General features: G+C 34.1%; 3 protein-coding genes across 16 annotated transcripts; 2 read left to right on the top strand and 1 right to left on the bottom strand.

Annotated features, from left to right (window-relative positions):
- Nucleotides 1–7442: 7442 nt before the first annotated feature.
- LOC129306151 (uncharacterized) lies at nt 7443–9021 on the bottom strand. Its single transcript, XM_054946544.1, has 3 exons — nt 8825–9021; nt 8575–8649; nt 7443–8078 (listed from the first exon to the last, which is right to left on the bottom strand). The coding sequence occupies exons 1-3, from the start codon at nt 8960–8962 to the stop codon at nt 7914–7916; spliced, it is 378 nt and encodes a 125-aa protein (XP_054802519.1). The 5' UTR covers nt 8963–9021; the 3' UTR covers nt 7443–7913.
- A 117-nt stretch (nt 9022–9138) lies between these two features.
- On the top strand, nt 9139–12866 carry LOC129306150 (nitrogen regulatory protein P-II homolog). Of its 4 annotated transcripts, none has more exons than XR_008592161.1 (8): nt 9139–9459; nt 9545–9590; nt 9726–9753; nt 10729–10816; nt 11123–11190; nt 11498–11567; nt 12190–12529; nt 12620–12866. XR_008592161.1 is itself a non-coding variant. In XM_054946542.1 (8 exons), the coding sequence occupies exons 1-8, from the start codon at nt 9267–9269 to the stop codon at nt 12682–12684; spliced, it is 702 nt and encodes a 233-aa protein (XP_054802517.1). In that variant the 5' UTR covers nt 9139–9266; the 3' UTR covers nt 12685–12866. The 4 variants fall into 4 exon arrangements, 2 of the variants coding, with proteins under 2 accessions (XP_054802517.1, XP_054802518.1); XR_008592160.1 differs by having other exon boundaries at nt 11498–11675; XM_054946542.1 differs by having other exon boundaries at nt 11498–11675; nt 12494–12529.
- A 2492-nt stretch (nt 12867–15358) lies between these two features.
- On the top strand, nt 15359–23158 carry LOC129305149 (ADP-ribosylation factor 2-B-like). 11 transcript variants are annotated; one of them, XR_008591887.1, is made up of 9 exons: nt 15362–15513; nt 15992–16150; nt 16390–16460; nt 16741–16860; nt 16975–17080; nt 17193–17274; nt 17387–17490; nt 20618–20836; nt 22913–23158. XR_008591887.1 is itself a non-coding variant. In XM_054945109.1 (7 exons), the coding sequence occupies exons 2-7, from the start codon at nt 16003–16005 to the stop codon at nt 17421–17423; spliced, it is 501 nt and encodes a 166-aa protein (XP_054801084.1). In that variant the 5' UTR covers nt 15359–15513; nt 15992–16002; the 3' UTR covers nt 17424–17925. The 11 variants fall into 11 exon arrangements, 7 of the variants coding, with proteins under 7 accessions (XP_054801084.1, XP_054801083.1, XP_054801082.1 ...); XR_008591886.1 differs by lacking the exon at nt 22913–23158 and adding an exon at nt 21663–22253; XR_008591889.1 differs by lacking the exons at nt 20618–20836; nt 22913–23158 and adding an exon at nt 18321–18922 and having other exon boundaries at nt 15361–15513; nt 16975–17060.
- The last annotated feature ends 251 nt before the right edge of the window (nt 23159–23409 follow it).

The following is a 23409-nucleotide window of genomic DNA, read 5'->3' as shown; positions in this document are numbered from 1 at the left end:
CTAATAAGAAAAAAAAAAGCCTACATCATGTGCTGACCTGGACTCTCTCTTAAATGATTAGCAACACATCTAAAGTAAAAGCCTTGGTGGATGTCAGAAAAGAGTATTTGATAGCATTGAAAAATTCACCGCCAGTGAACGATCACTGGACAATGGTCGAGCAAGGCAAACTTTGGCATTTGATGCATCATCAACGAAGGCGTGGTTACTTGTTCATTCAATTTTAAGCTCCTTGATCAAACTCATCATCTCTGTTTTGTGATCCTCATTAAGTTATATTCTTTGTCAACTTTATTCTTTGAGAATTATTATACTTTAAACTTAGCTATCCTTATTAACCCATCTCTAGTCTTTCATTAAACTCGTATATGGTCTGCGTTTGTTATACATGTCTCTTTTCCTCCTAGTTATATACTTGCTTTGTTTTTTTTTTTTTTATGGCTTTGTCTTTTGTTATCTATTTCTATTAAGAATGATTCTTGAAGTTTTCTAATTTACTATAAGGTATGATGTGGACGTGAAGAATGACCATTATGAAAATAATGAAGGGAAGGGTAATGGTGGTGTGAATTTGTCAAATATAAATATCAATGACTTTGAAAATATTGATGATAATTATTTTAACTAGTATGTTTGAAGTTGGTGTTAGTGATATATAAGATAAAGTTGTAGGTTAGTTCATAGTTAATAAGAACTCCATTTACTCAATCAGTTGAAGATGATAACTTATTTGAGGTTACAAGGAAGGAGATATTGGGTTTGTTATCTGATTATGAATATGATAAGCTTCATAGAGAGCAACTATCTAGTGATGATGAAGATAAGAGTGTGCCTAAATGTAGGTATGAAAAATACAATCCTTTTGAGGCATGCAAAAAGTTTCAATTCAAGTTAGGCACAGAGTTTACTTCACCTTGTCAATTTAAGGATGCACTAAGAGAATATGCTGTACTTAAATGAATATGAACTTGAATTTATTAAAAATGATAAGGTGAGGTGTCAAGTTAAGTACGCATAGAAGGAATACAAATGGTTAATTATCGTGAGTAAAGTTTAAAGACATATCATTTAAAGACATTTCGATCTAAAAACACACGTGGGCTATCTATTAGTAGGAAGATGGTTTCTTTGAGTGGATTTCAGAAAAGATAGTTGGCATCATGCACTCAAACAAAAACATTAAATTGTTTGATATTATTGCTGCATTTAAGGACTATTATATGGTTGATGTGTTTATATGGAAGACATTTAAGTTAAGGAAGAGGGCGAAGGCAATAATTGATAGTGATTACTAGGAGCAATATCATAAGCTGAGAGATTGTTGTAATGAAGTTAAGAACTACTGTTGGATAGGGAGGCACAATAGAAGATTAAAATTTTAAAATCCCTATCCTGATATGGACTGAACGAACTTGTTTAAGTTAAGATGGATAGAAGAGTTATCTTTTAATTCTTTGAAGTTGGCACACGTTTAGATCTCAAGAGCTGACAATATAGATTTGCTCTCTCTACCAATATCCACACGAACAGCTCTCTAACTCGAACAGCGTGCTAGCACTCTCAGCGTTCGTTCTTCTCTGAACGTCAATTTTTCTTTCTATAGGGTGTTTCGTGGCTCTCAGAGTGTTTTTATCGTGAGAACTTTTCTAGCTCTTTCTTCCTTCATAAGGACGTTCCTATCTATATATAGTATAAGGGTTTTCGTCTTTCATTTAAAAGCTCACGAAAATTTAATTTATCTCATAAATTTAATCCATAATATCATATCTAATTTGAATTTATCTTATAAATTTAAATTATAAAAATGACATAATATTCTCTCTTATCATGTTAGTTATTAAATTTAACTTATCATATAAAATTAAATTTAAAACTAACATAACATAACATAACATAATATAATATAATACATATCATATATACATATTATATTATATATATACGAATATATATACATATATATTTCAAAAATATATATATTATATTATTCATATTTAATTTTATATATCATATACATATATCATATATATATTTGATACACACACACACACACACGTATATAGATATATATATTTCAAAAATATATATACATACATATATATATAATTATATTTTTTTAAAATTTTATATTTCATATAAATATATATAAATATTTATCAAATAAATATTCAAATATATATATATATATATATATATAATTCATTCACCCTATATTACATTCATTAAATCTAGACATATTTTAAATTCAATGAACTTGGACATTATAGCTTGAGTTGGGCTATTCTTGTGTGCGACCTTATAGGCCCATATGAAATTAAAAGCAGGCTAATTACGCTATTAGCCTATAAGTCACAAGTGGCCTTTAGTAAGACATTACAACTACCCAATTTATGTGGGATTAATGATCCAATGTAACTTATCGTACAACCATATCACATTCTTTTTGTTACGCGATATTTCGATCAAGTACGAGACATGAAATTGTCATTCTCCTTTACTTGACTGTTAGTTCCTCGATCTCTGAGTAGACTAACAGTAGCAATAGAAAAACCCTTTTTATTGTAGTATGGCCATACATTTTTTCAGTCTCACTCATCAAGGGGCCTAGTAATATCTCTCACTTAATGTGAGAGACAAATTCCATCTTGACCACTCATATTCCTCTACATGAATATCACTAAGTTCAATCATAGCCTTTATGATCACCGATCAAAGGTGACTTTTAACTAGGTCAAAGTTCAATAGTCATAATGTAGGAATCCATGATAATCTCAGGTCAAAGGGCTTAGTGATATAGTTACATATGAGATAAGCTTATGACTTATACCATGCAGCTTTCTCATAGCGAGTCGGTCCAACACCTCGTACTCTTTCAAATGCTCATAACTTTAATTTATATCTCTATAATTAATCAAAATTATACTAGTCTTGTTTCATCTATGATCCCTCAAAAATGATCGACCAGGGACATTTAGAACAATCACTTTAGTTTGTTCATTGATACATTTATCATATTGAACATGTAATTGTTATGATAACAAAAGAGAAATTCATTAAATAATAATGTGCATAGTATAATAATTGGCCCTAAGGCACAATTTACAACAAGTGTAACTTAGAGATAACTTTTTGTTTAGTAATTGAAAAACCATACATAGTAACATGGATAGGCCATATATGTTATAAGAAAATATATGGGTGCATAGGTGTTGTGAAGTATGGTTTTTTTTCCCTAGTGGCAGACTTATTATTGGTTTGAATGGCTATTTTTTGAAGGGTCCATGTGGAGGAATGTTACTTGTGGCTATTACACGTGATCCTAATGACCAATACTTTTCCTTAGCTTGGGCAGTGGTTAAGGGAGAGAATAGAGACTTATAGACCTGGTTTTTAAAAAATCTCTTTAATGATATTGAAAATATGTAAGGAAAAAGACAAGTGTTACATATCTAACCAACAGAAGGTATGCTTAACTATACTTATCTTATTTTGCACGTATTGTATTCTATAGCATCTTTGGCTATGTATCTATTTATTTATTTTATTCCTCTCTTCACACAGTATTCAAATTTAGAGTGAGAATTAGTGATGCAGACATGCAGTTGCTTGTATATGTAACAAAAAGGAGGATTCACACAAGTATGTGGATCATTACTTAAGTTTGCAAGCTTTTGTGACTTGTTACTCACTTATCACAGAGCCTATTAATGGAGACAAGATGGGTAAAAAGCTGAAAGAGACCCTATTAATCCCCCAGTGCACCATAGGCGTCCTAGTTGGCCAAAAAAGAAATGAAAAAGAGGGGCTGATGAGGATGTAAAACAAAGGTAAGGAGAGAAAATACAAGCCTTAAGTGCTCAGGTTGTGGGGACATAATCAAATGCCTCGTAAGGATCCTAATAAGCAATTTGCAAAAAGGAAGAGGCATGCTAAGCTACCCATCAACAGTATAAAAAAGAAAGCATCTTGCACACAAGAGTCCATTAATGTAACTCTTCTAAGAAGCAGTCAACTTTGATTTAGATATAAACTTCTTATAGTTATAGAAATATGGGATGTTTTTTGGTTCATGTTTTATACACGAGATTTGACATCAACTGTTTTCTGTTTCATGTTTTGTCCATGAGATTTGACGTCAATAGGTTTTATAGATGTGACTTGAATTGTTTTTTAGGATGACTTTATGTACCAAGACAAGTTATATGGTAAAAATTGTATTTTGACTTGGTGTATTGAAATATGGGATATATGAGCATATTAGGTCCCTTTTTTCACAAATATTTTGACTTGGTTTATATCAATGGATACACATATTTTGGCATGACATCTTATATTATTTTGGCATCTACTTATTTGTGCTTTTGTTCCTATGAACTAAGCTTAGCATGAGTTAATAGCTTGATCTCACTGCCTCACATGCTTATATCTTGTGGTTCAAATGCCATATTCTTCACTCGTCACTTTTGGAGCCTTGCAAGTAGCATATGGTTGATTTTAATTAGAGAATGAGAACTTGGTTTAATGAATTATTCGTGGTGGTCATTTTATTAAGAGGCACATGTTATGGCATGGGGTTAAGTGATGAAGCCTATGTCTCCATCTTATAGGATAATTATTACGAAAAATAAGCACTTAATCTTCAAGATGTAGTGGCTAAAGGTGAATCTCATTATTTCTTGAGGTCAGTCATTTTTGTTGACTAAGTACTCTCTGACCTCCTTCAAACCCTAGAACCCTTACTTGAGGCATTTCGTTGCACAATTCTTCATCACTGTCAACTATCTTTGGCATTACCTAATAGTCTTCTTCAGTGTTGTCCTACAGTCTTCTTTAATGTCATGAGAGTCCAAGTCTTTTTACCTTAGGCATGAGAGTCCATGTCAATCGCATGATGTAAGCTCTTGTATTTTTAATTTTTTCGCCTATTAAAAAATCCATATTAATATTAGTTTGATATGTAAGCATAAAATTAATAATATTAATTGACATGTCAGCATTATTAGGCACCGTTTGGAAATTTTACGTTTCACATCCCACAAGTAGTTTCTTTACTTTTGGGATGTAGAATGTTGTTTGGGATGATTTTTGTAGCTGAAATGTGCTTTAAAAAAGGATTTTTAGAATGGCCTGAAATTGAAAAAATCAGAAGCTCACTTTTATAGCTTTTCAAACATAAATGTGGGCATGTGGGCATTAATATGTGGTACCTAATATTACAATTGACCATAATACCCTCATTATTTTTTACTTTTTCTCGTGCAACCGACTTTGACTCAAATATAGCTAAAAAAATTTACTCCATACTTTTCATAATTATGCTTTTAGTAAATAAATTTCAGCTTAATTTCTATTTTTTTAATAGCCACGAATAGCAGCAGAAATTCAAGAGAAGAATTGCAACTTCAACTATATGACATCTTACACTCAGACATTATTTTTTCAAGGAGAAGAAATCATGGTTTCTTATCTCAATGGAAACAACAAGACAGAGAGAAAATCCCATGCTAAGACACAAACAGAGAAGGGAGAAGACATATCAGAACTCAACAGCCGTAGAGAAAAATAAACTCACAACTGTACCTCAACATTGGTGGTTTACAGTGAGCACAGTGTAGGGATGAAGAAGATGAAGCTTGCGACTGAATAAGGGAGGGAAAGACTCGCTAGCAAAATCCTGTAGCTCCGGCGACTTAGCTCACCATACGGCAACGGCATAACGAATAGGGAAGACAAGATGGAACCGAGAGAATGAGCTAAACAACATTGAAGAGGCATAAGAAGAGTAACAACAGTAAGCCCATGGCAGAGTTAAGGCCCTCACTGGCGACGCTGTGATGATAGAGAAGGGAGAGGGAACTGACGGAGGGTGGGAGGATGATTAGAGCTCTATCTCTGTCGGTGGGTTCTAGAGAAATCGAAGAAGAAAATGAGGAGAAAATGACACACATGAGTTCAATTTTTTGATGCAAATAAGAGGGCAAAACGGTAAATGACCACAAGTTAAATTTTTTGCAATATTAAATTTTATATTTTTTATTCTTATTATTTAACATTCTAATAAATTTTATGTTATTTTAAATTTATTTCACATTTTTTAAACATTTCTACTATATTATATTTGTACAATAAAAAAAATAAATTATCATAAATTAATGTCCTTTATAGTCATTGCATATTCAAAAGTACATTTTAAAAGCACAAATTTTTATTAATCCAAATAACTTTTAATTTGTCAAATTAATTTTTGAAAAAATATATCCAAACATAAATTTTATTATAATAATTGACTTTCATCAAATTAATTTTTATTAAATAAATTTTTATTAAACTGATTTTTGATAAATTAAAAAATAAACACGCACTTGATGTTATTTGTGTCATATCAATATTTTTTTAAAAGTGGAGGAATTAATATTACAGGTGTAATTAAGTGCAGTGCAATTACCCATGTCAAAACTTGAGTAATACAAAGACTAAAAGTAGGATTTTTCTTGATTATAATAATAATAGATTTGACCCCACATAATCACGAAAGGTCATCATCATAACGGAACATCAGAAAATATATCAAAACAATTTGCGATGAGCGTGGATCGAACGCGCGACCTTACGCTCTCCCAATTGAGCTATCCCCGCTTGTGTTTCTGGATCAATCAATGATACACCCCCTTACTCATCATGCTTTCCAATATTATTTTTTATGATAAAATACATAATTACTTCATCCGCAAGGAAAAAAGTTACTTCAGCTTCATCAGATAAGATGATAGCCTAAGTTTGAGATTTTCAGCAGTCATGTCAATCAATGAATCAATACATACTACAATAGCAATGCTTACTCATTTATTTTAAATAAAATATTGATATTGATTCCACCACCCTTGTATTTCACACGTCAGCATGTTGATTATCATGAGTAGGGGGAGATGTGTGATTACTACAAGAATCTAATGCAATCCTTCATGCCAATTAAGAGTGCTAAAGTTACTGCCGTTTGAATTATTATGATAGGCGGAATCGCACGATTATCATTTTAAAATTATCAAAAACGGATGCTGAACGTTCAACAATCGCAATGGCCTTTTTGCTTCTCATGCAGTCGCAGACCGAGATTGGGATATTAATTTGGATCACTATAGCATTCTCAGGTCTGTTCAATCTGTGTTGCCTTACAATGTAAAACATTTTAAATTAAATATTACTTCTTAATAAAGTAGTTACATATTTTTAAATTAATATTATTTTTTTATATTTATTCTTATTAAATACCTTACAATAAATATAAAATTATTATCAATAGGGATATTTTTTTAAAAAAGCAATAATTATATCTTAAAAAATTAAAAATATCTTATATTTTTTAACATTCAACTTATAAAAAAATATTTTAAATTTATAAATGAAGCGAGTAGATGTTGACCTTCCCATCCACAAGAGAGCCCTTCAGTAGTTCACACACAACAAATTAAGGAAAGCTTGCGGTTCCTCAAGACTCGTTTCTCAACAATGCGTACTCAAGGCATTGAAGATGGAAGAACAAATAGGATGGTACAATGGAAATATATTTCAGAAATTGAAGATTAAAGCCACTGTGATCAAATGCAAAATTGCAAATAACAAATGAAATGTAACCTATCTGTTATTCGGGAAAAATGGATGAAAAACTCCCAATATCCACTCAAAAGATTCATCATAATTCTCACGCTCGCTTATTCAAATTAGACTGCATTTTACAGGCTCGAGTCATCCACCACACCTTTTCTTACGGGAGGAGCTTCTTTTTGTTTTTTATTTTTTTTTTTAGCCACACAATATTCCTATTAGTTGCAGAGATTTTGATTTGCGCCCCACGCTTACACAATACAAAGAAGCTTGAGGGAAACAATAAAATCGCAGGTAATGGTCCCCTTGCTTTAACCTTCTAGCAAACTACAACTGAAACGGCCATCAGAGAGAGTCAGCTTCTCTGCTTTTGTTACCGCATCCAGAGGAAGAGGGCTAAAACTTCGAGATGGGCCGTAGAAATGAGGGAAGCTATTCGAACCATCCACAATTTCATATACCAAACCATCTCCCAGCTGCAACAACGAGATTAACAAAAATGTTCAGTGACGTTATGCCAGGCGTGTCTATCATAACCAAGAGAAAAGGTGGCCAGACTAACAAGAGTGCCGTTTTTGTCATAAATTGGTTGTAACCTCATGCCACACATCTTGTGATGAAATAATCATTTGAACCTGCTTCTAATCTCTCGACAAGTGTGAGCCTATTCACACTTTGCAAGCTACTCAAGTGTTAAAGCAAATGTATAGAATTTGTGCCACGATATGGCGTTTTCATCTTGCAGCATTTTGCAAGTAGAAGCTTCATCTTCTTGGAAACAACAGTAGCGAAATGTAATTTTACTTGCATGTTTGACTATATGTCACTAAATTATGAAAGGTACTTCAGCGCAGCTATTTAGTGTTATCCTCCGAAGTATTAGTTTTCCAGAGACTGGCAAAAGGAACATACAAAATGCTTCAGGGCCTTTAAACAGCTATAGATCATCACTCAGATGCATCGAGTACAAACCTTTTTAGCATCAATCTGGAGCAGGTATAGTTCCTCTTCGGTCTTTAAGAAGAAGTTTTGCAGTGTTGACAGAACCTGCACACACGCGCATGATGAAGATTTAGCAATCAATTCCAGTATCAGTAACAACAACAAAGAGCCTAACGAAGTATAATACTCCCGTACATCGATGTATCAAACAAATCGATTAACACTAACGCACAACAACTGTTCAACAAACAAATCAAAACACAAATGAGAGAAGGAGAACCTGATCGAGCTTGCTGAGATGGATGAAACCAGAAGACCTGTCAAGCTCTCCACCAAAAACGGATCCATTCCTCTGCAACTCTTCCCACTCGCTTGCTTTACTGATTCTGTACACGAAATTGCCGTCCTTCCCAGCCATCTTCAATGATTATCTTTCCCCGCTCCCATTTCACTTCATCCCCCTGAGGCCGTGACCCGTCATATCTCTGTCTTTGATAATTGGGCTGAGCCTTCGTTTTCAATATCATGTTCCGGCCCAAGCCCGCTTGTTTCGTTATGCACAGCAAGATCGTTGATGTAACTTTGCTTATTTTATAGTATGAGGATGACTGAGCTGGTGATTAATTGACTAGAAGAAACTTTTTTAAAATAACAAAACAATAAAACGCTGAGAGTGCTTGTTTCCTTGTCTGCCTGCGTGAGTTGAGTCAGTGGAGAAAACTATGGCTACGATCGCGAGAACGCACATCCCTAGACTTCTCGGAGGGGTTGAATTTGCTTTTGCAGGTTCGCGTTGCTGCTTATTTCCCAAGTATTTCGGATATTCTCAATCCTCTCGTCGCTATGGCAATGTGGCCTTAACCCACAAACGAAATGCTCCCGTTCTTCCCAAAATCAGAGGCCAGAGTTCCCTCGGTACGAATGAACGCTTTATCCACCATGACTTAAATTGAGTCCTTTCTGCTGCTAACACTCGCGCTCGTTCTTTATTCACTTACAGGTTATTTCCCTGATTCCAAATTTTACAAAGTGGAAGCGATTCTCAGGTTTGAAGCTTTATCTCTTATTGTTTCCTTTTTCTCATGAGAGGTAGGGAATAGAGATGACTGGTGTTGCCCTGTACTCATGTCGAAATGTGTTTTTGGAGTTACCTTACTTTACCTTCGTGGTTCTTCTGATAGGCCTTGGCGAATCCCTCATGTATCTTCGGTAAGGCCTAATCTTTAGCATTATGTGTATTTAAAATATGATGTGAATCGTTCTCGAACTCTCTTATATGTTGTTCTTTCTTTCTTTATTTTCCTTTCTTATTTCTGAAAACGAAAGGGTATTTTTTTGGTTCGAGAGAACTGACTTAATGGCTAATGATTATTGATTATATAATTAAAATTATACTTACTATGCAGATGTTACTTTACTAGATTGAAGTGTTCAGACGAAGGGTAGCTGCTTTCGTCCGTTATTGCTAGTACATAATACTACTAATTTCTATGACCTTCCCTAATTTACAGGGTGCTGGTTAACTCAGACAAAGTTTGACTTTTGCTTTGTACATGTTATCTTGTTCTCTTTCCTATGTTCATTTAAGTATTTAACCACATTTTTATTCCACTGTATTGGATGGGAATTTCATAGCAATCATAGCATCTCACCTTGTATGTACCCATGGGTTTTAAGTTTTAACCCTATCCCATTCAGTCGACTTGCAACATTGGGTGAGAGGCTGAAAGCTCAAGAGCACCTGTTGCTTCTAAAATGCAAACATATTTATACTGGGTCAATTCATAATCATAGAGAAACCTGTAGTTCCTTCGTCACGTGCCCTCTTGCCTACCAATGATCCATACAACATATTTTCGGGCGAGCACATACATTTCAGCTTCGGATCATTGTCCAACTACTAATAATGCTAATAATAAAATATCACTTGGGAGTTGAGGCTACCGAAAGGATGAGTGTCATTTCTCACTGAGTGCCTATAGAATGAAGTCGTCTCAGCTTAAAAATAGAGCTCTGCAATCGTGATCTATAAACCTTGTTTTAGTTGTCGAATTGCTCCATACTCTCAGACAATTGATTTAGTCAATACTTATTTATGTACTCTTTATATAGGATTTGGGCTGAGTACTAACAAACCCCTTGATGACTAAGGTTATCAATACTTTTATTTTTCTTAACTTGAAGGCTTTGTTGGAAATGGGAATCCGTGGCGTCACAGTATCTGATGTCAAGGGATTTGGCGCTCAAGGTGGTTCAAAAGAGAGGCAGGGAGGTAAGATCAAGTCTGACTGGAAATGAAGATACATCTCTTACATTACTGCAATCCCTTCAGCATTATTGATTAGATTAATCAAGTTAAAATGTCAAACAGTTTCTGATGGTTTAATTGTTTTAACTCTAGCTCCTCTTGTACCTTGCAACAAAAACACACTCACTCACACACCCCTCTTTAATTTTAATTAATCTGCCAACAATCACCTTCACTTGCAGTATTTTATCTGTGGTTAGATGCATGTTTATATGCTTACTGCTCATCTATATATTATTCTTTTTTAATGTTTTGTTCATTTTGCCACAGGCTCTGAATTTTATGAGGACAATTTTGTTGCCAAGGTTAAGATGGAAATAGTGGTGAGCAAGGACCAGGTACGTATGGAGGTAGCATTGTGTACTTTGGTTGATCAAGCATGTCTCTTGTCAAAAATGATTAATTTTTGAAGACTGAGGCAAAATGGAAAAGTTCCCACGTGGCTTTTCAAAGGTTGAGTGTGTGCCTCGCAGGGGGAAAATTGTGATGGCAAATGGTGGTAGAAGTTTTAATGAATGGTCTCAGACTTTTTTGAAGTTGGATTTTTTCACTGAGAAATAATTTTGGGATGTCAGAAGATTGCAATTTATTCGCAAAGTTTATCTACCGTTCATGGCTTCACTAGATACCATACATTTTCTGTAGGTCGAAGCTGTAATAGACAAGATTATTGAGGTGGCAAGGACCGGGGAGATCGGTGATGGCAAAATATTCCGTAAGGCTTCCAATTTACCCTTTTCCCTTCCAATCCTCAGGCTTCAAGTCACTTTATTTGGAAGCAAATTGTACAATTTGCTCAACTGCGGCTTGATCTATTGTTTTGGTTAGTTATGTCTATCTGCTTATCAAGCTATCACTCTACGGCTATGATTTGTAACACGATGCAAAATCAATTTTCCAACTTATGAGACAAAACTACTTTCTAAAATATTATAAAAGGTACGAACATTTGGCATATAAATTTATTAGATATATAGATGGCTCACGTGCTCAACATTTGGTTTGGTACACTTTTGGTAAATCAACTGCAGATTCTTCTGCCAGCCATAAATAACTGAAAATATTTTCCAATGTTAAAAGTAAAAATAATAATGACTATGTAATTTAACATCACCGCGTGCTATGAATACTCGTGACAGAAAATACCTGTCAGATCTTTTGGCAGAGCTTTGGTAATGAATTGCGCCATGACACTAATATATACTCATCTTTCGCTGGTAACCGTACTCATCAGTGTAGAATTAGTAAGATTAATGTCATATGTTCAAGCTTGTTGGTAAGCAAGATAAATCAGAAGAAGCTTGTGGTTTAAGTATTAAATGGGAACCCGTTGCTAGGATATTGCTTTCTCGGTCGTCTGCATTATGAGTTCCTCATCATTTTGCGTCAAATCTGCACAAGTAGTATACTTACAAGCTTGTTTGACCCCCGGGGGGGGGGGGAGAATACTTGGAAGCTTGGTAAGCTCAGAACTATGAGGATATTCAAAATTTAAGCTAGCTAGCTTGATGCGCGTTTGCTGTGAATGGAAGCTGAATATGAAGAAATAATTAAAAAGAAGTCTTAGAATTCAGCAAGTGACTTCAATTTTTGTGGCCTGGAGCTGTGATCATAGTTCTAATAGAAGCTTTGATTGTTCAGTGATACCTGTGGCGGATGTCGTGAGAGTTCGAACAGGTAACATTTTTAGTGCTGAAATTGTCAAAATCCAAGTTATAATTTGTGAAGTCAGCATTGGTACTGGGGTTTCTAAATTCGAACTTTCAGGTGAGCGTGGGGAAAAGGCTGAGAAGATGTCTGGCGGGCGAGCCGACTTGTTTTCCGTTGTATGATTTGTCGATGGAACGGGGGACTGTGTGGCATCTTCAACTTCGCCCGCTTTCAACTTCGCAATGTAACCTGTCTTCTTTTTGGTGTATTGTGGTTTCAAAGATGAACACGTTGTTGACAATCTAATTGACTTCTTGTTAATGGTGAATAAATTTGTGACGATTATTAGGTGTCGTTGTTATTAGCTCCTCGTGTTGGGTTATATTTTTTTTTTTTGTGCCTTGCTGGATCTTTTTCTTGGGCGGCTAATCCGTTGATGGAGTTTATTTCTTGATGAAATATAATTTTTTTCCTAGAAGATATATATCTTAGTTCCAAATGCGCCGTTAACCTGCTCGTGCATGTCTTCTCTTCTTTGGTGCTATAATCTTTTTCGGGTTGTAGGCTTGGTTTGGATGGGAGAAAAATAGGGAGAAAATGGGAGGGAAGAAAACTAGGAAGAGAAATTTCCAAAAGTAATTTTTTTATACTATTTTTAAGAGTTTTTTTTTTTTTGAGTTTTCCTTCCTTTTTATTTTTCTTTTCGTATGAATGAAAGGATAGTGTTTAATTCTGGCATGTTCCCTCTTATAAAAATCACTTTCACTTAATTCTTCTCTCCCAAAAATTCTATTAATTTTTATGTCATTTTTAGGAGGAGGTATTGTGTACTCTACATACAGATTGCCTATATAGAAATAGAATCAATATTTCATTTGGTTGTATATTTGAAGTTAATATACTTAATATTAATATAAAATAAAATACTGTATAATAGACCATGCTATATTTATGTGATAAACAATATAAATATAACTCACAGTAAATCTAATATACTCCATTCAATCCTTAATATAACATACTTTTAACTGCTTCATATAAATCAAGAAAAGTAACTATATAATTTATACTATTAAAATTAGAAAAATTATAACTACCTTTTAAAAATACCGAGCAATTAACATCAATCTATTTTAATTTTTTATATCATCTTTCTCTGCAGCATAAATACATGATTAATGAGAAAATTTATGAAAAGGAACAATCGAATACTGTTAACTTTTATAAATTGTCTTATATTTAAGATTACAGAAGCACTATATTAAGGATTAGAGTATGATTAAATTAAATTAATCTAATTAATAGAAAGGGTAAAGATTTATTTTTGCTTATGAAGTATTCTATAAGGAGGTTGAAACATTTTTGCCATTAAAGTAATCAAAACAGAACATTTTTGTCCTTGTTATCAAATTCCAACATTGACCATTAAAAATATAAACTAGAACTTCAATGCTAGACAGTTAGGAAATTTAATAAAAAGGGTAAAAATGTTTCATTTTCGTTGCTTTAAGAATAAAATTATTTTAATCAATATTTTATAATAAGGTTAAGGGTAAAAAATTCCTGAAGTGCAAATGAAGGGTCACAAATGACCATAACTTTAATTATGGATCATTTATAGCTCTCAATTTTAAAAAATTATTGCTTCGTTATGTTGGCATTAACTTACCATTATGCGGGTCCCGCATATGAATTTTTTAATTTTTTTTATAAAATATTGTTTGTGGGCTCCACATTATTTTTTTTAATGGGTTAAGAGTCAATTTTATCCTTGAAGCATACATGAAAGGTCACAAATGAACCTAAACTCAACTTGAGATTAATTTTATCCCTCAATCGTTAAGATTTTTAAAGTTATCACCCTATTGTTTTCTCCATTTATTTTCTTTATTAATGGGGCCTATTTTAAAATTTTTCAATATTTTTATTATAAAATATTTAAGTGGGTCCCATCAATTATTTTTTAATATTTTTTCTCTTTCTCTCTCCCCTCCCTCCTCTCTCCTGTTCTCTTCTTTAGTCATTTGAATTAAGATCGTGTGTCATCTAACAAGCTCAGTCCTTGTGTAGAAGCTCCTCAGTTGAGAGCAACATGCACCTAGAACTCGATCTATGGTTAGAGAGGTAGCATGCGCTCATTGAGAGCAAAATCCTAAATGAAAAATGGGAAACATAGTGCCTAGAGACTAGCTTTACATTACAAAATATCACCCGATCTCAACAAGCCTCGAGTTAGAGTTTGATGTCATTTGTAACATTTTATGTACATTTCAGAAATAAAATTGACCCTTAACCCATTAAAAAATTAATGCGAGACCCATAAGCAATATTTTATAATAAAAAATATTAAAAAAATTTATATACGGTATCCACATAACAGTAAGTTAACACCAAGGTAATGGGGCAACCGTTTTTTGAAGTTAAAAAATATAAATAATTTATAGTTAAGTTTAAAATTATTTGTGACATTTTATGTGCACTTTAAAAATATTTTTAATTTTTAATTCTTTATAATATTGAAAGTTGCTCAAAATATTTGAGGAGTGATAATCCAAAAAGAGGGGCGCTTGCCCCATGCATGATTTCAATATTATTTTTTTAATGTGTAAAATAGTCTAAATTAAATTTGACCCCCCATTCTTTACGTTCTCTTCAAGCTGGCTCCTCCAACCATTAAATTCTGAAAATTACGGGCAAAAGTGTACCTTTATTCTAATAGAAATAGCAAACATCGAAAACATTCAAAAACATATCGATCTTATGCTGAATTTTTGAGCACAAAAACCCATCGCTCAAGAAAATAAAGAAGTTTTATGGTAATCGGCTAATTTGCCCGTGTGATAACAGCAGGCCGGAAAAAAAAAAACAAAAACAAAACAAAGCAAAGCAAAACAAACACACGGCGGCACAAAAAGCAAACTCGTAATTTCAAATTAACAGCGTTATCACGTCTAAGTACTCGTCTCCGGATGCATGAGCAAGCAAAAGCCGCCTGGCCGGTGCCATAAAAGGTAGCTCCTTATCTATTTTTAGGACCTTTTGCTCAATTCTCTCCCTTCTTCAAGGTCAGATCTCCCGTATGCTTCTCTTCTCTATTTCAATCGTGCCTCCGTCTTTTTCTTCCTTCCCTGTTCGGTCTCTTTTTTCTGTACAAAATGCCGCATTTTCTCTGATTGAAAGATTACTTTACGATTTTGCCCTGTCTTTTCTTGATCTGCATCGCGTGCTGCGAGATCGCAATTTGAATTTTAAACCACGATTCTGTAACTCTGTTGATGCACATGATACTTGCCTTTCATTTCCTGTTTCCCATCGAGTTGGCGCCATTGCAGATGGCATTGCTCTTCTTCATACTCCCCCCTCCAAAAAAATAAAAATAAAAATCCATTTCGTTCTCTCGGGAAGAAAAAGAATGATATTACATGCATTTGATACCATTAAAATTCGGTTTAAATGTATCACTGTCATGATGCTAAAATTTGGATGCAGAATACTTGAAAATGGGGCTGTCTTTCGCCAAGTTATTCAGCCGGCTGTTTGCCAAGAAAGAGATGCGTATCCTCATGGTGGGCCTCGATGCTGCGGGTAAGACCACCATTTTGTACAAGCTCAAGCTCGGAGAGATTGTCACCACTATCCCCACCATCGGTCAGTTTCATTGACTGACGAATCATTTCTACAATTTTACTGTTATAAATGACAAAAGAAACGATCATAATTTATCTCCAGCTGTTTGTGACGTTCTCTGGGATCGGCGCCATGGTTAATGTGGTTAATGTTTTAAGTTACCGCATGTCTCTCAAATATCACCGTACTATCGTAGCGGTGCTAATGGAATCATTTACAATTATCTGTGGCAAGCTGTACTAATATATCATTTGTTGTAGGGTTTAACGCGGAAACTGTGGAATATAAAAACATTAGCTTCACTGTGTGGGATGTGGGTGGCCAGGATAAGGTACATTTTTCCTGCATCACCTATATTTGCTGGTTCACAGCATTCAGTACTATTCAGTACTCCCATTTTTTGTCCTGCCTATGGATTTATTCAGTCTGTTAAAAATTTGGCTTTATCATCGAATCACGTACTCATGAGTAGATATGGAGTTTTTGACTGCATTTAGATTTGTTTGCCACAAATCATTTTACCTAACCTCTTGTTATGTTATTTCTTGAATTATGTTTGGATTTAATTATAATCAATATTGTAGTGATCATTAGCATGTTTTCCCCTCTAGATTCGTCCTTTGTGGAGACATTACTTTCAAAATACACAAGGACTCATCTTTGTGGTTGACAGCAATGATAGGGACCGTGTAGCTGAAGCTAGAGATGAGCTGCACAGGATGTTGAATGAGGTAATACAAAACTTTTATAACGATTGAATGTAAGCCGTGGCTTATTTCAGATGATTCAGGTCCCTAGCTATAATCTTCAATCCTTTTTGGATGATCATATTCTTTCCCTGGCAGGATGAGTTGAGGGATGCTGTGCTACTAGTTTTTGCAAACAAGCAAGATCTTCCAAATGCTATGAATGCTGCTGAGATAACTGATAAGCTTGGTCTTCATTCTCTCCGTCAGCGTCACTGTTAAAACTTAAATTTTGCTAATAGTATCCTCTTAATTTATTGTATCCCTGCACCCTCCCTCTCTGCCAATTCTCATCGTCGTGCTCTGTACATGAACAGGTATATCCAGAGCACGTGTGCCCCATCCGGTGAGGGGCTTTATGAAGGACTTGACTGGCTATCAAACAACATTGCAAACAAGGTTGTTACTTCATAACTGTACTGACTTGACTATTGCGATAGATTCAGCATTTTAAAATGCTGCTTGACTAAATTTACGAGTAGGTTTTACTAATTTTCCCCCTGGATTGCAGGCATAGGGACAACTATATTTGGGTTGCAACAAGTTGAGTGTACTTGGCAACTATGTGCTCAAGCGTTTGGTTTCTGTTTCCTCTGTTAGTGTTCAATGACCCTGGTATGTAACGATTTCTCTTGGTAAAAGAACAGGCGTCTATTTACTTTCTTTTCATGGTTGGTTTTCATCTGGAAATTTGAGAAATGATGGAGGGTATTTTGGTCTTAAAAAAAGGCTTCCCAGGAAGGCATGAAAATTCCCTAAGAGGAGTGGTGTGAGAGAAAATTCCATCATTTCGATGGAAAACTGCCTTCCAGGAAACAACCTTGCAACACACCAAACCCATGATTTTAGTCTTCCTTTCTCCCTCCCTCTCCATCCTTCAAAATCCTCCATACCAACTGCACCGTTAAAATGATTTCATTTTTTTTTTTTTGGGTATAAAATTGTAACTTGTTATTCACTTTTTGTCGTTGAGTTGTGAAGTCAGTCGAGTCACTGAAAATGATATATGTAGATAAACATCTGAAATTAAAGAGTAAATCTTGCTTTCAATTGACGCCGAAAAAAGAACTGATACGGGCCATGTTGAGTCACTATCCTTTTTCCTTTTTTCGAAGAAAAAAGTTTAATTAATCTGGGTATTGGATAGGCTGACAGGGTTGAGATATGTTTCACAATTCAATGAGCACTTCTTAAAAAATATTTACAAATTGTTCACAAACAATGTCCTGGCATTGCTTACCCAAAAAAGGCATCCCGACGTTGGCTTTGTCCCCAAAAAAAAAAAAAGAAAAGAAACAAGAAGAAGCCTGGCATTGGCACCGGGTTCAAATCCTTTCTTTTTTTCTTTTTTTTTGATAAACAAGGAAAACCAGAAAGTTATATTCTGGTGAACATAGAAGGCCTATGGCCTTTATCCCTATCAATAATCGTAGCAAGATCAACAGGTAAATGATGAACAGCATGAAAACTAGATGGGGCAGAGAAGCCCTTCTTTGCAAGCCAGTCAGCTGTTTGGTTGCATTCATGTGCTACGTGGCTGACTTGGACTACCCACTCTCTGGACAGCAATCGTTTTTTCTCCATAATAGCAGCGTGTTCTTGATGCTCCATATTAATATTTCCTCGAATAAGAGCCAACACATCGGTGGAATCTGTCTCTATAATAACCTTTCTATTTCCATTATCCCATGCCATCTTCAAGCCATGTAAGGATGCTCAAACCTTTGCCTAGAGACTATCTCCTTCCTCCATTCTGTATATGAAGCCCAAGACAAATTCTCCCAGATGGTTTCGAATTAGAGCACCACACAGCTGGTTCAAATTCTCCCAGATGGTTCAAATCCTTTCTAACTTGTGAGATATAAATTTAGCTTTTACCAATTAGATCAATTTTTATTGGTTTATTTTATTATTTTATATGAACTCAATTGCGCCTCATCCATGAGCCCGTTGTTATTTGGAAACCTCACTGGCCTTTCCTTTCATTTCAACTTGAGTGCGGCTCTTCGTGTACATTTACAAGAAAATATACTTTTTAATTAATTTATGATTCGCGTTTCTTCGCTGAATATTTGAATCTATTTTCCATTATAGAAAATATTTTTGTATAATTTCTTTAAAATAGAGTTGCATCATATGCGTGGATATTTTTAAAGATTTTGTATTCAAATAAATATCATTGATTGACTACACACTGCCTTCATAGCCCTAGATTGAGCGACAAAAAGATTTACTTCCTTTTTCTCAAATTATAAAATAATTTAAAATAAAATTATGCATACCAATACAATACAATAAATAACATTTTATAAATTTTTAAAAATGTTTTTACATAATTAATCATTATATTGCAATATTATTTTAATTCTTTCTTTACTTGAAGGGTAAATTTTAATATTGATAATGAAACTTTAATTTTTTTTAAAATTGTTTTATATTTTGGAATAAATTTTTTTTTTCCCAACATTGTTTTATAATTGATAATGGAGAGAAGACCTTTTTCATGTTTGTCGCTTCCACCCCCTTTCTACATGAAGAGACTAAAATGGATACAGAAATTTGCAGTTGATTGGTTTTCGCACCAATCATAACAAAACAGGACATATCTCAGATCATGTCTCTTATTCCATGGCCTCAAGGGCATGGAGTTTTTGTTCCAGCGGCGGTTGCAATGTCATCGTGGTCATCGATTCATCATCATCTTGCACTTAGCTTTATAAATAATGGCACTCTTATTTATGATATCAAAAAAATTTTCAACTCAAGACAACTGAACAAATTTGCTGAGTCCGCCAAAGAGGAGAAACAAGTTCTATTTTTGGAGAACGACATTTGAGGACCATAAGATTGGATTAATTTAAGAGACAATGATAATTAAAGATCTCATAAAAAATTAATGTCAAATCAAAATTTTATCATAACTTAGCTTTCAAATTCAATATCTATTCTTCTATACTTCAGCACTTGAGGATCTTTACAAAAATTTGATTTAATACTAATATTATGAGAAGGTTTAGTTGTTATTCTCACTTAATTTAATATCAGAACTAAAAGATTTGAGAATAAAGAATCAGTATCAAAAGTCTTTTCCATGATTTGATACTTTTACCCCTTGATTTGTAAATTTGTGGTCACTAATTTGTAAGTGAGATTTATTTATTTATTTATATAAGAGGAGGAAAATTTTAACTTTTCAAAATACCATGAATTCTCCTGGTTCGGTACTCATTTTTTAATTTGCGACTTTGTAACTATTAATTTACGAGTGAGATTCATCGTTTCACTTGAAAAACATGCTAGTAGATTTATTGTTTGAGTCAAATCACTAAAGAGAGAAGCAAAGAACCCCTGATACTTATTTTGGATCTTCAAATTTTTGTATCTAAATAAGATTAATTCAATCATTTAGTCCTTAAACGTTGTTTCCTTTATATTTTTATGCGTGCCACTGAGATTTTAAGGGTATTCACACTGAGGACGCTGAATTGCGCAGATGGCATGGCATCATTCTTCCTTGACCCTGCAATTCAGAATTTTACCCTATGTTTGGGAGATTTTTTTTTTTGAAAAAATGACAATCAAGTTTTAAAAGATCAATTTTATACTAGTTAAGTCTCAAGTAATTCTAAAAGGCCAATGAAGTTCTAAGTTCTTAAGTGGTATTTTGATATAATGAAAAAGGACGAAAATACCCTTATTTAGCCAATGAATTTGAGCTTGGTCGTTCTTTTCTCTGCCCTAGAGATCTCTTGCAACTGAGTAGAGAAGAGATGTCCATTCCTTCCCTGCCCTACCGTCAACAACATACACCGGCGATCGTTCTCTTTTATGCCTTAAGCGATCACTTGCAATCGAGTAGAGGAAAGCTGTTGATCTCTTCTTTGCCATAACCGCTAGCGACAAACACCAGCGATCAAGTGAATAGGGAAGCTGTTCGTCTCTTCTTTGTCTTCTCTCTGCTGTAAGTCTATATGTTCAGCTGGATATTACGAGCTAGTGCTTCTCATCTTTATTGTTTAGGGAAGAGATTTTGCATCTATCATTTTGTGTGCTATTCCTCCCAATTATATTTTTTTTTATCGATTCTACCCGCATAATTTCTAGTGCATTTGCTTTGTTGTCTTTATCGATTCTGCCTGCATAATTTTTATATGGCTGTCACCATTATATGGCTATCACTATATAACATTATATACCAGAGATGCGGGGCAAGTCCTGATAAGAACTATATAAAGTTTTCAATATAAAAACTAAATTTTTGTTTCCATTTGTTAATATATCATTATACTCTGTTTCCATAATCACCAACTGTCATTGTTGATACCATCTTTGTTTTCATCGCCATTTTTTTATCCACCACTGCTGTTGTAGCCACAAACACCATACTTACAAGCAAACCACTGTCACGGCTGCCGCCGCCACCACTATCACCTCTCCCTTGCATTTTGCTAATGTTACCTCAAACCTTTGTTAACATCACCAGTATTTTTGCCAACAGTTGAATTTTGTGCTGACTAGACTTGTGCTCTTCATCTCCACTTGTTATGCAATTTGATGTGTTTTACATTGATACACAAAACACATGACAATATGTAGATTTGCACAATGAATAACATACATAATACTATTCTTTGCTGCTTGCTTATGCTATTAGGTCTTGTTTTATATTGTTTAGTTGGGCTATTACAAAGTGATGTGATGCCCTATAGTTGCTAAGTGTTGCTTTTGGACTGGTTTATGGATCTCCATGGTGGCTCATGGCTCTGATTTCCAAGTAATTGCCTTAGATTTTGCAGCATGCTGGATCATCTTGGGATGAGCTGAAGCACATAAGACAAGCAGTTGGGTTCTTGTTAAGTGTATCTTGTATTTTCTATATGAATAATTTCAAGAGAGCTATAGAATATAAAAAACATCAAGGAAATGAAAGTAATTAGGCACATATTTATACCATGTTAGATTTCGAAATTGAAGTCATCATAGGTCTTGGTGCTACTGCATTTGCACTAATGTTATCTTTTGCCCATTCCATTGCCAAGTTCTTTGTGACTTCGTTCATAACCCCAGAATGAAACTATGTAGATTAGTTACCTTTGCTTTTGATTTATGATACATAAGCTATGAGTTTGAAGCATAACATGATGTAGATAGCGCATTAATTTAAGACATATAGTGTTTGAAGCTAGCTTGAAGTATTATATCATACCTAACATAAATGATCAGATACACTGCTTTGTTTTTTGAAATATGGATATTTCTCAACTTTCTGTGTCAATTTTCTCAAGCTTACCTTGATATATATATTATAGTTAAGTTTGGTGAGGGATAGCAAAAATATCTTTAGATGCTGTGTAGGTAGACAAGAGAGGTAGAGCTTTTACACCAGAAATAAAGGAGATAAAAATTATGTTACCATATCTCGTTGCTATTCAGGTCACAAAATTGTTACTTATATTAAATTTACTGCCAATGCCAACTAAACTGGCAATACTATTGATGTTATAGAAAAGAACAAAACTCAGTGATAAGTAACTGAACTGCAAGTTTTAAAACCCTTGAATCCTCTAGTCTAATCATGACCTTATGAATGGTGGGAGTGTTAGTATTGAGGATTTTTATTGCATATCACCTTATGAATGGTGACCTTCAAGTACTCTTAGAAGTCAAAAAACTGAATTTAGGTCATTAATGGATTGGATTGCAAATAGATTCTAGAGAAACCAAGATGATTTCTTTCTTAAGCATAAATTTTCAAAAGGTACCTTTGGTAATCACAGTGGCCTGATGTTTTCAAAAATGACCACTATTAGTCTGTTAAAATTGAGCATGCGTCTAACTCTGGATGCAGCATCAGGTGTGATAAACTACTTGCAATTTATGCTATCCCTTTTCTCCTTCTTCATATTTGCCAAAATTTTAATTAATCTAATAAAAGTTGCCACCCTGCATGTTCACTATTCCATAACAGTGTATTTATATGTAGTGTGTTTTTGGGTGTAACATTTGGCTGAATCTGTTTTCTTTGCTTTTGTTGCAGACCAAAAAAAAGTAATTTGCAACTGAGACACCAAAAAATTATGAACAAGAAAGCTACAACAAAAAAGAAGTTTGGATACGACAACTTCAAGAGTTTCTAAAAAAAATGAAAGAAAATTTAGTGGTCTTATAGAAGCCAATGATTCAATGCGAGTGGTGAAAATTATCTATATAACGTGTATTTCCTGCCAATTGAAACAGCTGAGCTGCTACTTATATTACTTTAATCATATGGTGATCCAATTTAATGTAACAAATGAATCATGGAATTTTTTAATTTCATTATTATTTTAGGACAAGTGAGTGATATAAAACACTTTTTGTAACTATCAAGCAAGTTGAACAAGCAACCAAATCAATTATATATAGCCAATGTCGCAAATGTTTGTCAAAATTTTGGGTGGGGTAACTATTGAATTTCTTAAAAAAGTTATTATTCTAGGACAAAGTTTCAGTAATTTGCAACTGAGACATCAAATTTTGCAACTTCGTTAGGAA

This window comes from Prosopis cineraria, unplaced genomic scaffold (genome assembly GCF_029017545.1).
Source record: "Prosopis cineraria cultivar Desert tree isolate PC_DT_omini unplaced genomic scaffold, ASM2901754v1 PC3, whole genome shotgun sequence".
NCBI classification, from domain to species: Eukaryota; Viridiplantae; Streptophyta; class Magnoliopsida; order Fabales; family Fabaceae; genus Prosopis; species Prosopis cineraria.
This window is presented reverse-complemented; position numbering and strand designations above follow the sequence as displayed.

Bases quoted from the DNA above. Each gene is read 5' to 3' on its own strand.
- LOC129306150 (XM_054946542.1), top strand. From the start codon at position 9,267: ATGGCTACGATCGCGAGAACGCACATCCCTAGACTTCTCGGAGGGGTT. The intron at 11,191-11,497 runs GTACGTATGGAG...CATTTTCTGTAG, and splicing joins TAGTGGTGAGCAAGGACCAG to GTCGAAGCTGTAATAGACAA. The intron at 11,676-12,493 runs GTTAGTTATGTC...TTGATTGTTCAG, and splicing joins CGGCTTGATCTATTGTTTTG to TGATACCTGTGGCGGATGTC.
- LOC129306151 (XM_054946544.1), bottom strand. From the start codon at position 8,962: ATGGCTGGGAAGGACGGCAATTTCGTGTACAGAATCAGTAAAGCAAGC. The intron at 8,650-8,824 runs GTTCTCCTTCTC...GCGTGTGTGCAG, and splicing joins ATCTCAGCAAGCTCGATCAG to GTTCTGTCAACACTGCAAAA. The intron at 8,079-8,574 runs GTTTGTACTCGA...TCGTTGTTGCAG, and splicing joins TCCAGATTGATGCTAAAAAG to CTGGGAGATGGTTTGGTATA.
- LOC129305149 (XM_054945104.1), top strand. From the start codon at position 16,003: ATGGGGCTGTCTTTCGCCAAGTTATTCAGCCGGCTGTTTGCCAAGAAA. The intron at 16,461-16,740 runs GTACATTTTTCC...TTTCCCCTCTAG, and splicing joins ATGTGGGTGGCCAGGATAAG to ATTCGTCCTTTGTGGAGACA. The intron at 17,081-17,192 runs GTCAGCGTCACT...GTACATGAACAG, and splicing joins GCTTGGTCTTCATTCTCTCC to GTATATCCAGAGCACGTGTG.